The sequence below is a fragment of the Sus scrofa genome, chromosome 5 (genome assembly GCF_054392235.1).
Source record: "Sus scrofa isolate SSC_HxYL_T2T_F1_AM1 chromosome 5, Sscrofa_HxYL_maternal_Yorkshire_Landrace_v2.0, whole genome shotgun sequence".
Taxonomy (NCBI): domain Eukaryota; kingdom Metazoa; phylum Chordata; class Mammalia; order Artiodactyla; family Suidae; genus Sus; species Sus scrofa.
In genome coordinates this window covers 13,874,207-13,891,677 of record NC_139387.1, presented here as the reverse complement: position 1 = coordinate 13,891,677, position 17,471 = coordinate 13,874,207, and the positions used below count along the sequence as shown (strand labels likewise).

At 46.3% G+C, this 17,471-nt stretch overlaps 1 protein-coding gene and 1 long non-coding RNA gene across 10 annotated transcripts in view; one reads left to right on the top strand and one right to left on the bottom strand.

The window, feature by feature from the left end:
* Window positions 1-17,471, top strand: part of LOC106509271 (uncharacterized) — a 107,162-nt gene that overhangs the window by 56,679 nt on the left and 33,012 nt on the right. For 4 of the 6 annotated variants that reach the window (XR_014803126.1, XR_014803127.1, XR_014803130.1 and 1 more), the window contains exon 2: window positions 6,979-7,072. This is a non-coding gene — a long non-coding RNA (uncharacterized LOC106509271). Of the gene's footprint in view, window positions 1-6,978; window positions 7,073-8,179; window positions 14,027-17,471 lie in introns of those variants that run through there. The other 2 variants (XR_014803128.1, XR_014803129.1) reach the window with 2 other exon arrangements.
* Window positions 9,522-17,471, bottom strand: part of LARGE1 (LARGE xylosyl- and glucuronyltransferase 1) — a 593,475-nt gene continuing 585,525 nt past the window's right edge. For all 4 annotated transcript variants that reach the window (XM_084955467.1, XM_021081477.2, XM_021081478.2 and 1 more), the window contains 2 exons: window positions 13,321-13,516; window positions 9,522-11,002 (listed from right to left, as the gene is read on the bottom strand). In XM_084955467.1, coding sequence (XP_084811593.1) covers window positions 10,805-11,002; window positions 13,321-13,516 — 394 coding nt within the window. In that variant the 3' untranslated portion in view covers window positions 9,522-10,804. The remainder of the gene's footprint in view (window positions 11,003-13,320; window positions 13,517-17,471) is intronic.

Here is a 17,471-nt window from a genome sequence, read left to right as displayed (position 1 = left end):
AGCCTGGGAACCTCCATGTGCCATAGGTGTGGCCCTAAAAAGACAAAAAGACCAAGAAAAAAAAAAGTCTATTTTATCTGATATAATTATTCTGACACCTGCTTTCTTATTCTCACTTGCATTAAATATCTTTTTCTATCCCTTCACTTTCAATCTGCATCCTTTGCTCTAAAGTTGGTCTCTTCTAGACAGCACAAAGTTTTTTTCTTAATCCAGTCTGCCACTCTATGTCTTTTGATTGGAGCATTTAGGCTATTGACATTTAAGGTAATTATTTTTAAATAAGTATAATAATTTTAAACCTGGTTTCCAATTTATTCTTTCTTCTTTCTTTTTGTTTTTCTTTGTGTGGTTTGATTCCTTTTTATGCTTATGCTCTCTTTTGTTTTTGTGAATCTATTGTATATTTTTTATTTGTGGTTACTGTTTTTCAAGTGTGTTAACCCTTTCCTGTATCTAGACGCTTTAGACTGGTAGTCATATGGGTTTAAACACATTCTAAAAAGAAATCTACATTTTTCTTAACTCTTCTCCTCCATACTTTATGATTTGATGTCCTCTTTTACATCTTCATGTTTATCCTTTTGCTCTTCATTTGGTTATCATTGCTTTCACAATTTTTTTGGTTAAAAAATACGTATACTGGCTTAAGTGATTGACTTCTCAGTTGTGATTTTCTCTTTCCTTTAGCTTTTTGCTCCTTTTCTATTTAGAGAAGACCTTTCAATATTTCTTTTAGGATAGGTTTAGTATTGTTTTGTGTTTTTAAGTTTCTGCTTGTCTAAGAAATTCTTTATCTTTCCATCTATTCTAAATGATAGTCTTACTGGGTAGAGTATCCCAGATTACAGATTTTTCTGTTCAGAACTTTGAAACTCCCTTCTGGCCTGTGACATTTCTGTAGAGAAATTAGCTGAGAGCCTTATGGGAGTTCTCTTGTAATTAACTCTTTGTTTTTCTCTTGCTGCCTTTAGAATCCTCCCTTTAACTGTCGCCATTTTAATTATAACATGTCTTGGTGTTGGTCTGTTTGGGTTCATTGTTTAGGGGACCCTCTGTGCTTTCTGTATGAGAATATCAGTTTCCTTCTTTAGGTTTGGGAACTTTTCAGCCATAATTTCTTCAAATTCATTTTTTATCCCTTTTTCTCTTTCTTTTCTTTCTGGAATCCCTATTATGTGTAGATTGGCATGCTTTATATTATCCTGTAGGTATCCTATATATTTTTTTTCCAATTTGGCTTTCTGTATGCTGTTCTGATTGGGTGATTTCCATTATTTTATCTTTCAGATCACTTATTCATTCTTCTGCATTATTCAGTCTGCTATTCATTGTCTTTACCTTAGCTTTTATCTTGGCAAATAAATTTTCTAATTTTTCTTGGCTCCCCTTTATAATTTCTAGTTCCTTTTTAGAGTAGTCTATATTTCGGTTGATAGCTTTTCTTGATTCCTTCAGTATTTTCATTACCTCCTTTTTGAACTTGGTGTCTATTAGACTGAAGAGGTCTGTTTCATTGTTTATTCTTTCAGGGGAATTCTCTTGATCTTTTAATTGGAAATGGTTCTTGCTGCTTCTTCACTTTACTTATATTTCTCTTACTCTGTGCATTTGGAGAAACAATTATCTACTGTAGTCTTGGAGGGCTATTTTTGTGACAGTGTCCCTGTGTAACCTCTGTGGGTTTAATATGTTTGGCATGAGGACTGTTTGTTTTTTTTTTTTTTTTTTTTTTTTTTTTTTTAATATGGATGGCTGCCGCCTCTTTCCTCAGTGTGAGCTCACTGTTATCCCCTTGAATAGGGGGTGTGACTGGTGTTGTGGTCACCACAGCCTGAATTAGCTGTTGAGCAGGGCATCCTCTTTGCTCTCTGATTGTCACTGACTTGTCAGGGGCAGGGCAACAACTGATCCATAGTTGTTGGAGTAGAAGACCCCAGGTTTATTAATGAGCTGTGGTGTGAGGTAGGCAGGATTGGTGCACTCCTTCTAGAAGATGGGTCACTGAGTATTCCTCTGCTATAGCTGTTCACCAGAAAGTGTGCTCTGTTGTGTTATCTGTCACCCATTGTGCAGGCTCACAAGGTACATTTCTTTGCATGCACTTGTCTCCACCTAAACTGTGGGAATTGCCACAATGCTGGCAATTGGCCTTGGTGTTCCTCAGGCATTGTTTCCACAAAGCAATTAGTGCATATCCACTGAGGACAGGTACTAGGATCGCAGTAGTCATGCATCTGGACCTGCTATGGAGGCAGACCAGACTCTGACTTGGCCTAGCTCCTGCATGCTTATGCCCACAATCTGCTAAGGCCAGACCGGTCTCAGCCATGGAGTACCCATTATCTGCTTGGATGTCCCACAGGCATTGAGTTTACAAAGCTGGCTGTGATGTTGTATATCTGAGGCTTCCATGGCTGCAGGGAGAGACTTCAGCCCTTCTTCCTAAGTCACATGGCCATGGGGCTCAGCTCTGATTTCAGACCCATCTCTGTGTGTGGGTAACCCACTGGCTTATGTTCCCAGAACTTGCAGGGATGGGGGCTGGCACACACTCCTAGAGCTCATAGAGGGGGTGCCCTGTCAGCTGAGAGTGCAGAGAAAGAGGCTGCCATGGTGGGCCCTGCCCCTTCCTTTATGCGCTCCTTAACAGTGGTGCTTTGCTTCTGTGGTTGGCCTGGGCATCCTCTGAGTACATCCTTGGTTATGGCCATACTACACTCTAGCCCCTTCAGGATGTCTCTGTGCAGCCAACCCCAGTCCTCTCCCCAGGTCTGCCTCTTAAGCTCCAGTTTCAGCACCTAGCCTTTGCCTGCACCTGGAGACATGTGCCTCAGGCTGGGGAACACAGGGTGATGGTGCAGACCATTTGGGTAGGTCTCTGTTCTGCCTGCCACATACAGCTGTGCACTCTCCTCCAAGCCTCTAAAGCTCCCTTTCTGTCCTGCCTGATCTCCTCTACCCCCATTGAGGGGACTTCGCAGGGTGTGGAAACTTCTCCTCTCCTTCAGCTCCCTCCCAGGGGCACAGGCCCTGTCCTGCTTTTCTTCCTGCCCCCCCCCCCCCCCCAGTTACATGGAGCTCTTTCTTCCATCTCAGGAGTCTGAGGTCTTCAGGCAACATTCACTAGGTATTCTGTGAGATCTGTTCCATATGTAGATGTATTTTGGATGCATTTGTAGGAGGATGTGAGCTTCATGTCCCTCTACTCTTCCATCTTGATTCCTCCCACACTTTTGATATATGGTTATTCTTAGTATCTGATCAAATTCTTCACCCTGTACCTTTTTATCTGTACGTCCTTGACTTGCCTTTAGCAAGAATCTTAAGTGGCTTTAGCAAAAACTCTTGATGCCTCCTCTTAGTAGTTCTCCACCCACCGAACCCCTCTCCATTCTGCTTGTCGTCTCTCCTGTACTCAGAATTGAACCCAATCTCTCCTCCTATTGTGATAAGTCTCGACACCTGCTGTGACAATTTCCAGCCTACTTACCGCAATAGTCCCAAGTAAAGTCTTCCATTCTGTTTATAAGGATCAATCAGTTTTTCTCTACCACATTGTATCTGTCTTGGAAGCCTCCCATGACCCCAGCCTGGAGTGAGCACCCTCTGCCAAGCTCCTATCACACCCTGGGCTCCCTCTCCCTTTATCTCATGTGATGTTATTATTCATACACCTTTATCTTCTGCACTGGGCTGGGGTTCCATGAGGGCAAGAACTATGTCTTACCCATCTTCGAATTATTACCTCTTGGTATAGATGCTTAACTCTAGTAATTGTTTTTAAAGTGAACCAATCTATTAAATGGGGGTTTTCTGCAGTGTCTGGTGAAAACTACTGGATATGCTATCAGGACTTCACAAATATTTGGAAATAGCTAACTGATTTTTAAAGGCATGAAGAGACCATATGATGCGGGGTCCATGGACCAGCAACTTCTGCATCACATGGCAGTTAGAAATGCAGAGCATCAGGCTGAACATAATGAATTGGATTTTAGTAAGATCCTCACAAATGATTCCCTAAGCACTGGTGAATTCACTAAAGGTTGATGCACTAAAGGTTGAGAAGCCCAAAGACTAGGCTTATTCTTACTATTAAGGTTCTTTCAAAAGCGTATACTATATAATATGTTTATTTGCATCCTTGGAAAGAGTGTAGACAACTGACAAGGTCATGAGTTATGGGGCACATAGACCTGGGTTCAATTTTCAGGACTATTATTTAACCTGAATTTCTGTTCCCTCATCTTTAAAAAGGAGATGATACCTGCATCATACTTTCTATTGCGGATTAAATAATGAACATTGTATCTTGTTCAGCAAAGGTTTGTTCCATTCCCTTCCTTCTCAGTGCTGGACTTGCTATGACCTGCATTATTGAACATGGTTCACAATAGTAGGAAAGGACTTAGACTCTAAGGAGAGAATCCACAGGTCACCCTGTGCTCTTTGTCCCCATATCCCATACTCGTTTCACTTCCATCCACCAAACCTGTAGAGACCAGTCCTTGGAGTCAGAAAAATAGTATTTTAGATGTGGCTCCACCAATTACTTCATCTCACTGAACTACGATTTCATTTATGAAAAGACTAGTCTCTGCTTTCATGAGATTCCAGCAGGCAATAGAAGCAACAAATACAGGGAGTTCACGTTGTGGCTCAGTGGTAATGAACACGACTAGTGTCCATGAGTACGCAGGTTTGATCCCTGGCCTTGTTCAGTGGGTTAAGGATCCATCGTTGGTGTGAGCTGTGGTGTAGGTCACAGATAGGGCTCAGATTGTGTGCGGCTGTGGCTGTGGCACAGGCCAGCAGCTACAGCTCCAATTTGACCCCTAGTCTGGGAACTTCCATATGCCATAGGTGCAGCCCTAAAAAAACAAAACATGACACGACACACACACACACACACACACATAACAGAAGCAACAGATAACAGCCCACCGGCACATAGGTGCTCCATAAATGATAGCTGTGATTGGTTAAAGGTAGCTCTGAACAGCATCAGAATGTGCAAAACAGATCTATGGTCAGAGGACGTGATTAAATAGGGGTCTTCCCTTCCATCAGCCTTTTTTGTTGGATTAGACCTGAGTTTTTATGTTTGTAGGTTTTATGTGTTCTGTTCTGAATAACTCAGAGTCGACAGCACGCCCTAGCTCAGAACCGCCTTTTGTTTCCGAACACACACGGGATGCACTTGACAGCAGAGTGTATCACCTTGCAGGTGTTCCTGGGATTTGGGAATCTGAGAGTGACTAGCTTTGTGTGATGAGGTGACCATGAACCAAATAAGAAAACAGGCGTTTCTGAGATGACTCTGGAGGAGAGCTCTTTGTACTGAGGCCAGATTGCCAAGCCCGACTACATAAAGGGGGCTCTTGGCCCTTTTGCTTCAGGGATGCTGGTGTGTGGGCTGAGTGTTTTCTCTCACCTAGTTTTTAATCCTTTGAAGGTCTGAATACTACATATTTATCTTAATAGTCATGGAAAGGAAATCAAATTGCTCAGCTCCACTTACGTATGAAATAATCTTTGGGGAGAGTGGAAATACCAGTGAAACAGGTCGTGTGGGCTCATGTATAAAGGAAGTTGGCAGGATGGTCTAGAACTGTTTTTTTTCCTGTGGGTGTGGGAAACAAAAAACTCAGAAGGTTCACATGTGTATCCACACATCACATGAATCTATCTGAACACACCAAGTATTTCAGGAAAGGGACGTACCTTAAATGTGGCTACAAAACTTTTTTTTTTTTTTTTGTCTTTTTAGGGCTGCATCCACAGCATATGGAGGTGCCCAGGCTAGGGGTTGAATCAGAGCTATAGCTGCCAGCCTATACCACAGCCACAGCAACATGGGATCCCAGCTGTGCCTGTGACCCACACCACAGCTCACGGCAATGTGGGATCCTTAACCCACTGAACGAGGCCAGGGATCAAACCAGCATCCTCATGGATACCAGTTCATCAACCACTGAGCCATGACAGGAACTCCAGTGGCTACAAAATGTTTAAGTAGGTGGAAAATAATCACTTCCACTATGCAGAGTCGGGTGAGTGATATGTCTTATGACAGTGTGTATGGCTGTAGGGTCCTGGAACTGTCTCAGCAATGTCCATACATATACACTGACGGTGAACCTTCTGAGTCCTGGCTTCTTTAGCATCATATGCCAGACACGTTTCTGTTACATCATATACTATTTAATATTAATGAACTCAAAAAGTCACATATACGTATCTATCTCTTCTCTGAATTGCCCTGTATATGCATACCCACTTCTCATTCAAAACACCAAGCTAGCAAAACAACTATCTGTGCTCTTCAAAAATGTCCTTATTGGATTTCTCTTGTGGGTTAAGGATCCGGCATTAACACTGCAGTGGCTTGGGTCACTGCTGTGCGGGGGTGTGATCCCTGGCCCCGGAACTTCCAAATGCTGTGGGCAGGCAAAAAAAAAAAAAAAAAAATCCTTATCATAAGGACTAAGGGCTATTATTCCTGATTAGAGATTATACGCCACAAAAACGGAGTATGTCTCGGACTGGATCTTGGAATCAGCAGTGGGGGTGCAGGATAGGGATGACGGGGGTTACTGATAAAGACATTCATTTCTACCACGATGGGCAAACTCTGAAAGTAGACTGTGTGCTGGATGACAATACTGTGTCACTGTTATCATTGTATCACGGTTCTAAAAGAGAATGCTTTTGTTTTTAAAAAATACATGCAAAAAATATTCAGGTTTAAAGGGGGCATGGCTCTCAAATGTCTCAGAAAAAATAGAGATGGAGAGAAATGAAGCCGATGTGGCCAAAAGTTAACAACGGGCGAAGCTACATGAAGTGTATGCAAAAGTTACTTGTTTTATTCTTGCTGCTCTTCCGCACTGACAGTTTAAACATATACTAAACTGTTGAAGATGAATGTGATGGGGTGAAGCTTAACCTTGGCATTGTCTGTTTCCTTTTCAGCTAACCAGATAATGCTAATGGCATGAAGGCAGCCTGTGCCTGGTTCCCTGTGGTATATTCACCTGCCCATCGCTAACAACCACTGCGATTTGGGGTAAGTAACTTCTCTCAGGGCCGGTTCCATTAGCTAAATAATAGGAATAATGGTACCTTGCTTATATCATGATGCTGCCGTGAGAAGCCGCCAGCACCAGCTCCCACAGAAGCCTTGACTCAGTGAATGGTAGCGCTTTACTATCTTCCCTGAGAGTGTGCAGGACCCGTGTCTGAGGGGAGACTTTAATTGCATTCCTTTCACTAACACAGAGCTCTCTAAAGACCTGGTGACCACAAATGATGCCTTAACTTCAAGACAGTAGAGCCTTTGAAAGGAACAGAATTGAAGTCGCTGTCTGTCCTTTCACGACAGGGTACAAAGACGCTATTAGTCCACTTTGGCAAACATGCCCTCTTAAGTCCACTCAATGCATTTGGTGAGATGGCGTGGAAGCAGCAGGCTGACGAGGTCCAGAGCGGGGCTTAAACCTTAATGTCTCTCCCCCTGTGCCACGCAATTCAGAAATAAGCCAGGAGAAGCACTGGGGCAATCAATTCCTGCCCCCCTGCCAGAGTTGATCCCAGCTGCCTGATCATGGTTATAGATTGCTCAGGTCTCTTTCAAATGAATTTTCAGAAAGTCCACAAGCCTGGCAAGAAGGGGAGCCTCAAGGAGAAGCTGCTCTCTAGGCTGTGTTAGTGCATGGACAGTGAAGGCAGATGAGGAATCTCAAGATCTCCCATAGGTTCAAACCCTCTCGTCTGCCAACAGTTTTGTGTCTCTTTTACTGGGGAGGGGAGCATCGTTGCAGGTTATGGGGCTTTGGATTTAAAGAAGTAGGCTTGGGTTTACATTCTGACTCTGCCAAATACCAACTTTGTGAATTGGAGGAAGTCACTTAATTTCCCAAAGCTCACTCCGTCTCATCGATCAACAGTAATATCCACTTTGCTGTTTTCCTGCAAGGATTCAATGAGCGAATGCACACCAAAGGTCCTGTCACAGTGGCTACTCAATACATCTCAGCTCTCTCAGATGATGAATATTACAGGGGCTAAATGAGAGAATCCACTCCTCCCTCCCAGCGGAAAGCCAAGATCATGTTGGCTTATTTATGCATGAAAACATCTGTGTGCCCCGTTAATAAACTTGTTTTACCCCCAGGGAACTGATGGAAAGGAATCAACATCTGTACCAACTGCCTCTGCCCCAGTGGCTGCGACGCCCCACGCGTGAGCTGGGGCTGGCATTGAGCCACTGCTCCCAAAGTACGTTCTGGGAATTCACGCTGTTGGCTCTGCAGACCTGTCCCCACTGGGTTGGCCGCCTCTGTGTTGAACTTGGGCATTCGCCAAATCTGAGCTCTAGCCTGAAGTGAGACGGGCTTTGGAGTGTCAGGGGGAAACAGGGATTTTCTCTTGTTGGTGTGGAGTGTCCCTTCTGGGCTGTAATAAATTCAGCGCACATGAAGCCAGCCTACCCTCCAGTTTATACCTATTGTCTCCAAGTCATCAGTGCCTACTTTCATTCCCAGAGATGACCCACTTCCGAGGATAAATGATAGGGTCACAACTATACCTATAGAAACACAGGGGAAAGTAGATGGCTGGGCATGACTCAGGGGCCATGGAGAATGAAAAGAAAAGAAAAGAGGCTTTAGGGAATTAAAAATTGGTGTTCAATACTGAAGAACTAGAGCTACCAGCATATGAAAGTTTGAGTGCATGTGTGTGTGTATTTGAGTGCGTGTGTGTGTGTACACAGGAAATACCAGTGATGTGCTGGGCGAGGTTTAACAACTGGCTCTCAGAGTGGCAGTGCCCTGATTTATGGTGTTTTCCGGTTTCCCTGATGTGAATACTCCGATTGTGGATGTTTTCATGCTGTACATGTGATGTCTGAACACAGGAGTGGAATGTGTGCTGTGAGTTCTTGTAAAATCGTCCAAGCTGCCTCCCACCCACCAGTGGAGAAAGCAGATTTTACATAGACTTTGGATACTTTTGTGATTGTTCCCCTTTTGCAGTATTCATATATAACTTCTGTAATAACAAATGATGTGTATCTGTAATATACATATACATATATCTCACACACACACACTTACGTATTTTGGTGTGAGGGTTAATCCACATAGTTTTCCTAATTTTTTTAGTAAGTCGGAGTGACTGCACTTGAGTCCTTAACACACTGAGGCACCATAAATCCGGCTCCTGCGGCGTTTCATGATTATCAGGACACCTGCCACCGTTTCCCTCGCTAGCCCGCATCTGGCAGCTAAAACACCTGGCTTCAGTGTTGAGACAGAAGCTACCGGGAAAATGCTTTGCGGGTCGGAGCATGACGTGACATCTAACCTCAGGCAAGGCGAAAAAGAGGGTCCAGTTCAAAGGATGAGAAAACACAAGGGGAGAAGAGAAAGTGTACGGTTGCTGTTACCACCTTGGCTCTCTACACGGAGTGTGTCCGGGAGCTCCGTGCAAGAGTGGGAGGCGGGCAGGGAAGAGACAGTCGGAACTTTCGTTTATTGAATGCAGCGTCTGCTGGTCACCCTGCGACTCAATACAAACAGCCCGGCCGAGAGGAGGGCCCTGACTCTTGTTCTCATCAATGTAAACACAACATTAATATTGACGATTCAAGAAAACAGGTAAAAAGTCCAGTGTCCCCTCAATCTGTGTAACGGGGAAGGTGCTGGCCTGTCCTCAGATGGGTTCCCCGAGGGAGCCTGAGGTCGTGACCTCGTCCCAGCCGCAGTGGAGCGGACGCGAACACAGAGGAGCCCCACACGTTCTTCCCGAAGGTCTCCAGAACCTTCGGGACTGGGCTTGTGTGAATTACGAAAGTTCTTCTAAAGGCCTGAGAGGTGCGTACCTTTCATGTGCACGGCAATTGTTCCTTTGGAGCCCTCTCCCCGTGAAGGAGTCACTGCCAGTGGAAAACGTGACTAGTGTAAAACAGCTGGTCTTTGTCCTTCCAGAGTCCCTGTCGCAGCCCCTGGATTCTGGAAAGTAGGGAATTCAAGGTCATGGGGCCTCGTGAGCATCCTGAAGAAGGCTACCCATGTTTAAACACCGGCTGAAGACTCTCGTCCTCCTTGCTGGGCCACTGCTGATGGAGGGGTGTCACCTGATTTTCCTTCAGAGCCCTAAAAGGTCAGGTTTTCTATTTGGGATTCCCCAGGCCCCCAAACAAACAAACAAACAAACAAAATCCCCAAACAAAACAAGAGTGACCTTGAGGATAAAGAACCAAGCAATCCCACCTCCAGGTCCTGCCAAGTCCAAGGTCCCCCCTGGGCTTTTCCAAATAGCTGCTTCTGATGGTAGCTGTGCCCTCCCCTAGGATACCCAGTTAAACTGCAGGGGGAAGAGGGGAAGAGGAACGTTTTCTCTGAGGAAGAGACAATTTTGCTTTATTTGCTGGGCTGGTGAACCCCAGTACCCTGCCTTTCCTGTTTTTAAAAAAGCAAGAACAACACCCTAAAGGGCTGCCTGGTTGTGGGGCTTTGCAGTAGGAGCATCCCTTTGCTCTCTCTCACCCTCCGTGTCCCATTCTTGCGGAGACCGCACTCCACACTCTGGGAAGGGAGGGGTCAGGGGCCAGAGAGGGATGGGCCGGATCCTTGTCCCAGATCTCTGTAGGGAGGGCAGCTTTGTTGGGCCAACGAGTCAACAAAAAACCAACCAAAAAAAAGCAATGCTCAATTTGAATGTGAAGGCTGGGCCCCCAGCAGCCAGCGGCTCTCCCCCTGCAGAAGGTCTCTCCCCAGCGGCGGGCTTCTTGGTGCTAGCTGTTGTTCTCGGCCGTGAGATATTTGAGGGCGGCAAAGCCGTAGCGGCGGGACATGTCCTGCTGGAACTCCTCCTTCAGGGTTTTGAGACAGATGCGGTATTGCTTGTTGGACCGGAACTTGGTGATGTCGAAGCTGGGGGCGTGAGGCATGTGGATCATGTACGCGTTGGGCAGCACGATGAATTCATACTCCTGCAGGCAGACGAGAGCAGCGTGAGCACCTGCCAAGCCCTCGGCGACGTTATGAGGAACACCCGCGCGGTGCCTCAGTGAAGGGACGGACTCAGCGCCCCGGACAGCACAAGCTCGGGGGCTCGGGGGGCACGTGCTGTTTTCCATGGCCCTGGACACGTTGTCACCGGCTTCTCTGAGCCTGCCTTTTCGCATCGATTAAGTCAAAGTAAGAAGACCCCACCCTGAGAGATGACCGATAATGCGGAGCGTGCTGGGCAGAGCTTATGGCTCATACAAAGTTCTTGATAAATGTAAACACGCCCCCATGCGTTTGCTTTAGAATGACATAAGCCACAGGACATTCTCTGGCTCAATTAAAAGATGTCTGCTTATGTGATTTCTCATAGGAATGAGATTGGACAGTCTCATTAGGTTAGCACCAAAGAGGGGACCAAAAAAGGAATTGGGGGGGGGGGAAGCTCCACTAAACTGCAGCTCATCAAGAACGAAATTCTTAAAACAAAACACAGAATTCTCACCCACACAGCCTTTTTACAAGTCATACTATTCCAGGGTGTTTGCCACCTTGAAGAATATAGATAGGAACTCAGATCAAAAACAAAAGACCTCTGAATAGCTAAAATAGGAGATGTAAACTTAGGGCATGTAACTCAGAGAAGAACCAGGACACCTGTGCTCAGACGCAAACTCTGATTTTTGGACAATAATGTCCGCCAAGTGTGGTCCTTTAGTTTCCCAGCCCCGCGCAGATCAGAAAAAGCTCAGAAAGGGAAAAATCCCAATGGGGAAAGGTAGTTGTTACAGATGGAGGAATACCAACCGCGGTTAGGAACGACAATTGATGGTGAAGGAGGAGTGAGAAAAACCACGAAAAGAAAATGCAAGAACTCGCAGAGCCCAGCTGTCTGGGGCATTTCATGTGGGAACAAAGAGCCCTACCCATCCCACTAACCCCTGGAGGGGTGGCGGGATTGTCTTACCAGCTGGGTACTCACTATTTCCCTAAATCGTTGGAAAGGATAAAACCATGTTTGGCACATAGGCTATTGGCAAAGCAAGGAAAAGATGCCACACATTTTCAAGAGTTCTGTCAAAATTGTCTAAAACAAACAAAGCTCAGGTCTCAATGCTGGAAAAATGTGTTTACCTCATCACACTGCCTGGTGTACAAATATTATGACATTTCTTTCAAGCCGAAGCTGAGGCAGACTCGACATTTCTTTTTGTCTGTCTGTGGCACTGGACCACCTCCAAGAATTAATTTTAAAAACAGACACTAAAGGTCAGGCTCTCTGCTGTTAACATGGACACTACTGCATAACTTTCTGTCCACATCAGAGGTTTGCATCCCTGGATGTTTAGTCCAATCACCTGGGACTGCTCTCAGACACACTGCAACTGTTAGAGAGTCATGCAGGTGACTCTCAGAGCCAGCACTGAGCATCCATTGTTTTTTTTTTTTTTTTTTAACCTGGGATGCTCTTGATGAGAAACAGTTACACTGTGCTCCAAAGGGAGGTACCTCAGAGGACCGCATATAAAGAGACCAAAGAGCAGGGTTGAGGAGCCCAGGCATCCTTCTCCTAACTGAACCAGACATGGAGGCTGCCACGCCGCAGTGTGTCTGGCCGGCTGCATGTTCTTGTAAATAAAGTTTTATTGGAACATAGCCATACCCATTGCTTAGATACTGTCTCTAAAACTACAATGGCAAAGTCGAGTAGCTGAAAAGGATACCTGTAGGCCCCTCCAAGCCCCCTCAATTTACTCTCTGGTTCTTTAGATAAAAGCATTGTGGATCCTGGTTTTAAGTATTAGAATTCTGCAGGAGATTTCTTTTGAAATAGGTGCTCAGTAAGTATTAACTAAGTGAATGAAGGAGTTTCATGATTAAATGCAGCCTGAAAATCATCACTCTTTTAGGTACAGGGTAGGAGAAATAGCTGTACCTTAGCTACGTGCTTTGTGTCACTTAGAACTGCTTTGTATCAACTGCATGACTCGGGCTGAGGGACGAATGGTCACCATTTGCTCATCTTCCTCACTGGGTTGGATGAGGAAGATGGGGTGAAATGCTTTGCCCCAGGACACTCACATGTGTCACAGTGCTTGCTGGGGACCAATTCCTCACCCAGGGAAGAAGGGATCAGCAGCCCTGAGGATCAGTATTGCAGTGTTCTCACGCTAGGTCCCTGGATACATCTTGTTCCTTCTTGGGTCTCTGCCTTCTCATCTCTAAGGCCCTTTAGGCTCTAGGATCCAGGTCTCTCCTCCCCGCTCCCAGCACCAGGTCCGTAACGTTCCGCTCTTCTCACCTGCGCATCCAGTTCCATGATGTGAGCCACCTTGTTCCAGCCAAAGCCCACAAACCTGCGGTCGTACTCTGGGCAGTCCCGTCTCACGACAACATACGGCTCAAAATCTGCCTCCCACTCAACCCGGTAAGGCGTGGTGGCGGTCCGCCACTTGGCGAAGTTTGTGGGTGCGTGGCCTTTCGTCCAGACATGGTACCTGGGGCACATGGAGAAAAGCCATTGGGTAGAGGGAAGGAAGTTGAGCTTTCCCAACACTGCTGGTTTGGAGGACGAAGAGGTATATGCTGACGGAGTCCTTGCTGTGGGCTGAATTTTGTCCCTGGCAAAAGATATGTTCAAGCTCCAACCCCTAGTACCTATGAATGTGACCTCGTCATAAAGAAGGTCTTTGCAGAGGTAACTGAGTTAAGAAGAGGTCACAGTGGATGACTGTGGGCTCTACTCCAAAGCCGGGTGTCCTTTTAAGAAGAGGAGGTTTGGGACAGAGATACATAGGAAGAAGGCCATGTGAAGATGAAGGCAGAGATTAAAGCGATAAACCAAGAAGCCAAGGAATGCCAAAGATGGCTGGCAACTCCCAGATGCTGGAAAGAGGCAAGAAAGGATTCTTCCCTCGAGCCTTCAGAGGAAGCAAAGGACTGCCAGTGCCTTGCTTATGGACTTTTTCCAGAACGGTGAGAATAAATTTCTGTCATTTTAAGCTACAGAGTTTGTAATATTTTGTTACAGGCAGTTAATACAGTCCATTATCTATGTCCTTCACTAACAAAGATGCAATCACTTTGAGAGGATACATGACTTTCTGGCGTTCTCTCTGTCATTTATATAGAATTACAGGTTAGTCTCACCAGAGCCCACTGCTGAAGGCAGAAGTCTAAGATGACTCTCGGCAACCCTGACCTTGTATAATGTTCTCCCTCTTGAGGCAGAACCCGTGAATATGATATCACTCCTGTGATTCTGCTCCATTATATGGCCAAAGGGATTTTTGTAAGTGTAGTTACAGTTGCTCATCAGTTGACTTTAGTTACAAGGGAGATTATTGGGGTGCGCCTGACCCAGTCATAGGAACCTTTGGATCTGGGTATGGAAGAAAGCAAAAAGCCATGTGTGAGGTGCCTATGGGGGCCACAGGGCAAACAACCAGCAGGGAACTGGTGACCTCTGTTCTACAATCACAAAGAAAGGACTTCTGCCAACCACCAGTGAGCATGAAGAACCACACGCCTGAGGGACAACAGAACCCTAGCCCACACTTTGATTTCAGCCACGTGAGAGCCATTCCACGCTTGTACCTCTAACCCTCAAAGACTGTAAGATATAAATTTGTATTGTTTTGAGCCGCTAAGCTTGTGGTATTTTGTTATACAGCAAGAGAAATGAGTACTACCATGAAATAATAATGATAATAAGCTATTACTTACTAAGCACTTACTATACAGCAGTTATATCATACATGGTGTTCTTTAGTTTTAAATTCTTAGAACGTGCCCAATGTCAAGTTACACAGAGTAGAGGCAGAGCTGGGATTCAAACAGAGGTAGCCCAGCTCAAAGGCCAGGATCTTTTAATCACCATGCTGGGTTACCTCTCTTGAATGAATGAATGAATGAATGAATGAGTAATCTAAAAACCTGAGAGGATCCTAAGACAGAAGCCAGTTAGTGCGGCAAGACTATGTCTCTGGAAATGCAGAGATGGTAGGAGGCTGAGGGTCTAGCGGCTTCAGGAAATGAAAGGAAGATGAAAGTTCAAGAACTGGGCTGTCAGGAAAAAGCTCGTAGTCCTGGGTTCCATCTCCATCTCAGGGAGGCTCTGGAAAGCAAGTGTGGGCTGAGTGAGTGTTCAGTGCAGCTGGCAGAGATGTGCTGGTAGGGATGCAGCTGATTTCTTATTCCGCTGGTTCACACTGAGGCTTGATGTTCCCCAGACCCCCAGGGATCCAGCCAGTGTGGCTTAATGGGCACTGGTCAAGAGGTGGCTTTTCAGTAAGTTGTGCTGTTGGGTGGGATGGCCAGGCTGCAAGGAGGAAAGCACGTGAATCTCCAGCTCCACTGACTCAGCAACTCCCACCAAAACCAAGGTCGCTTGAACAGAAAGACAATGAAAGGTGGAGGGATGCCACTTTCACAGAGTGTGAAAAGGAGGGACTCTGTTGAGTTGTCAGGACTGATCCAAAATTCAGGCTGGGAAGGTGATTTTCCCTTGGTGAATTAGCTGAACAGGCAGTCTTGCCACCTGACACCTTTGACAGAGCTGGCCCAGCACAACCATGGCGATGGGCACACACTAGATTGGGGTTCAAACATCACTTCCTCTGTGCAGGAGCTGAGGACCTCGTATAGCAAAGCACTTAAACCAGGCTTTAGTTTTCTCTTGTATCACCTGGCAAAAAGAATGCCTGTCCTGAAGTGCTAGATGAGAAAATGGCAAGAGCTTGGCGCAGTGCTGGTAAACAGGAGGTATTCAATAAACGCCAGTTTTCTACCGTGGAGTTTTACGGGGTCATGAGAAACGCTGGTTCCGGGGGGAGCCTGGGCCTGCCTGGGTTGGAGTTCTGTCACTCAAGAGATGCAGAGGAGCCCCTGTACCTCTGCTTCCTTCCCCTGGTAACACGGAGAAAGTAATACTAATAACGGCTGCATGGATTTATGACCATTTTGTGAGTTAATTCACGCAAAGTGCTCGGAGCAAGTGTCTGACACACAGCAACTCCTCAGCTGTGAGGACATCGTGTCAGCTGATGGTGGTCTTACTGTCAGTGACACCGAGAGCCAGCTCATTGGTCCTCCATTTTTAGAATCCATATTCTTGGCTTATTCTAATGTGAAAAAGAGGACAAGGAGGGGAAGCTGGGTCAAGTCTGTTCCCCTGGGTGGGCGGGCAGTTTGCACAGGCTCAGCCGCGGAGCCCGTCAGCAGAGAACAGGGCAAGCTTATAGTGAACGTGCCGTGAATGAGCATAAGCTACCGCCTGAAAGTGTCCCAAGGCGCCTATTGTCAGACCAGGGGGCAACGGTCTCCAGGACTGGCTCTTTGAGACCATCTCTGTCAGCCTCCAAAATGCAGTGATGAGAGAGGTTTCCTGGTTACACCTTGGAAAAGATTGGGGGGCGGGGTTCCTGCCGCAGCTCAGTGGGGGAATGAACCCAATTGGTATCCATGCAGATGCAGGTTCGATCCCGGGCCTCTCTCAGTGGGTTAAGGACCTGGCATTGCTGTGAGCTGTGGTGTAGGTCACAGACATAGCTCAGATCCCACATGGCTGTGGCGTAGACTGGCAGCTGCAGCTCCGATCAGACCCCCTAGCCTGGGAACATCCATATGCCTTGGGTGCAGCCCTAAAAAGCAAAAAAAAAAAAAAAAAACAGAGAGAGAGATAAAAGATTTGAGGAATTTTGCTTTAAGCAGAGGTTCTCAAACTAGAGTGTGTATCAGAATTCCCTGGAGGACTATTTTTCTTTTTTTTTTTTTTTGCTGTTTAGGGCCACACCTGTGGCATATGGAGGTTCCCAGGCTAGGGGTTGAATCAGCACTACAGCTGCTGGCCTATGCCACAGCCACATGGATGCAGGATCCCAGCCACATCTGTGACCTACACCACAGCTCAAGGCAATGCCTGATACTCAACCCACTGGGCAGGGCCAAGGATTGAACCCACATCCTCGTGGATACTATTTGGACTCGTTTCTGCTGTGCCACAACAGGAACTCCTGGAGGACTGTTTCTTAACAGTCAGATCACGGAGTTCCACCCCCAGAGCTTGTGATGCAGCAGGTCTGGGATGGGCTGAGACTTGGCACTTCTACCAAGTTCCCAGGAGATGCTTATGCTAGTGGTCCAGGGACCATATTGACAATAGCGCTGCCCCGGAGGACGTGTAGCGGTGTGGAGGAGTTCTCATTTCTGGCGCAGTGGGGAGTAGGTTTCAGCTGCTAGGAGACTTAAGAGCTCATCATTGGGAGGGAAGGTGACAAAAGCAATTTCTCAGAGGGAAGGTCTGTAATTTAGCACTTGGCATGGTGGCTTGCAAGCTGTTGGCCAGAGCAGCAATCACAGACACAGCAGGCCAAACCCCAGCTCTCATGCCCACGGCTTGGCCCTGAAATGAGTTCTTAAGTCACCTGAGGATGGTGATGGAAGGGAAGCTGC